This window comes from Trachurus trachurus, assembly GCF_905171665.1.
Source record: "Trachurus trachurus genome assembly, chromosome: 7".
NCBI classification, from domain to species: Eukaryota; Metazoa; Chordata; class Actinopteri; order Carangiformes; family Carangidae; genus Trachurus; species Trachurus trachurus.
Genome location: NC_139901.1, coordinates 8756924 through 8758782, shown reverse-complemented (window position 1 = coordinate 8758782; position 1859 = coordinate 8756924). Strand labels below are relative to the sequence as shown.

At 50.6% G+C, this 1859-nt stretch overlaps 1 protein-coding gene across 1 annotated transcript; it reads right to left on the bottom strand.

The window, feature by feature from the left end:
• Positions 1–472: 472 nt before the first annotated feature.
• Positions 473–1624, bottom strand: LOC310988953 (olfactory receptor 1G1; the record flags this gene model as incomplete). Its single annotated transcript, XM_083975775.1, has 1 exon — positions 473–1624. The coding sequence occupies one exon, from the start codon at positions 1622–1624 to the stop codon at positions 473–475; it is 1152 nt and encodes a 383-aa protein (XP_083831901.1).
• Positions 1625–1859: the final 235 nt, after the last annotated feature.

Genomic DNA, 1859 nt, shown 5'->3' with positions numbered 1-1859 from the left:
TTCTGCTAATAGCTGCATTAAGACTAGTGTGATTATTTAACTTTTTTGCAACAATTTGCAAACGTTTCTTCAAAAATATTATTCTGTCATTCAGGCTTGTTGTTGATTGAGATAAGGCTAATAGACAGGAAAAATACATTTTCAATTTCAATTTTTAAAATTCAGTCCCTATAAATAACATAGCACATTTATTAGCTGACTGTACATACAAATATAGACATATACTTAGAAGATAATACAAAATTGTCTCATTAAATAAGGCCCTGCCATCAAAGACATCAAAGTACAACGTTATGAGCGACACAAAGCGTTTTCCCTGAAAGACTTTCAATCACAATAACGAGGTCACGTGCATGATAACAAACATTTAGCTACCGTTTGTGCATATTCATTTTCGCGCCTGTCTTATTAAATTAGCTCGCTCCAGCTCACTTGCATCACTGTATATATCACAGAACAGCCAAACTGAGCTTCAGTGTGGATGCACAACGTCTCTGACTCTTCTCCCATCCTCTCCGCGCGCACACGCGCCGCTCTTCTCCATCCACCACCGGATCAGATCCAGCAGCGCTCGCCTCATCTCCGCGTTCCTCAGCCCGTACACCAGCGGGTTAATGCACGGTGGCACCATGAGCATCACCAGCAGAGACATGTGGAGCACGACCGCCGTGGCCGAGGGAGTCGCCTCGGACATGGCTGCGTTCTCGGACGGAGGGGACAGTGCCACCATAGCCGCGGTCCCTTCAACTTCCCACAGCGCGTCCGATGCCACTTTAAGCTGCAGCGGCAGCAGCTGCAGAAACAGCATGCCGCAGTAGAACAGCACTGTATTTCGCGCGGTGGTGTTGACCGCGTTGAACGGTATCACTGCGTTACGCGCGTCGCGGTACATCCTTAGATAGGAGAACGCGTAGACCATCAGGCACAGCAGCAGAGTGAACGAGCCCACAAATTTGCGAAAAAGGGCTGCGGGACGTGGGAACCCCATGTGCTGCTCCATCATGTCCGGCTCGCACAGTAACCCCCTGGTAAACGGGTCATTCTTTTGCTCCGTGCCCGTGCGGAGCAGCAGTATATTGACGGTGCTGATTGTGATGGCGTACAGCCAAATAAACCCCAAAGTTAGCCGCACGCGCACAGAAGTGAGGATGACCAAATAGTGGATGGCGTGGCACACGTACAGGTAACGCTCCAGCGCCATGCAGGTGATGGTGACGAGACTGGAGAAAATACTGACAGTCCCCGTGAAGTACTGGATGTAACACCAGGTGCCGAACGCCATCGTCCGGCGATAGATTAATGAGTAGATGACCGCCGGGCTGAAAGTGAGGGTCTGGACGAGGTCGCTCAAAGTCAGATTCCTCAGGAGAGCGTAACGCGGTTCCCAGGAGAGATCCTCGGACCGTCCCAGCCCGAACAGAGTCAGTCCGTTCACAAGGAACGAAAAGAGAGTCAGCAACACAACGGTGCATATCAGCACCGGAACAGCCTGACCGTGGGGGATTACAGACAGGAAGAGGCATCTGGCGACGTCCGAGTGCGCCGTTACGCGCGACTCTGTCCGGTTCTCCTCACTCCACCAGCCGCACTGCTCGGTGAGGTTATGTACCTCCGTGTCCCTCATCACAGGCGCGGATCCAGATTAACATTAACTGCCCGTGCTATCCCGTTCCTTATATTGTATTGAGCGCCTCGCATCCCCCAGCATCTCCCTGATGACCTGACCTACCTGATGCCCCCCCCCCCCCCCCCCCCTTTATTTCAGACTCTGGGTCCATAGAAAAAAAAAACACAACACAAGACATAATACAACGCAACACAGACAATAAGAAAAAGCTAAAACATAGAAATAGAAATGT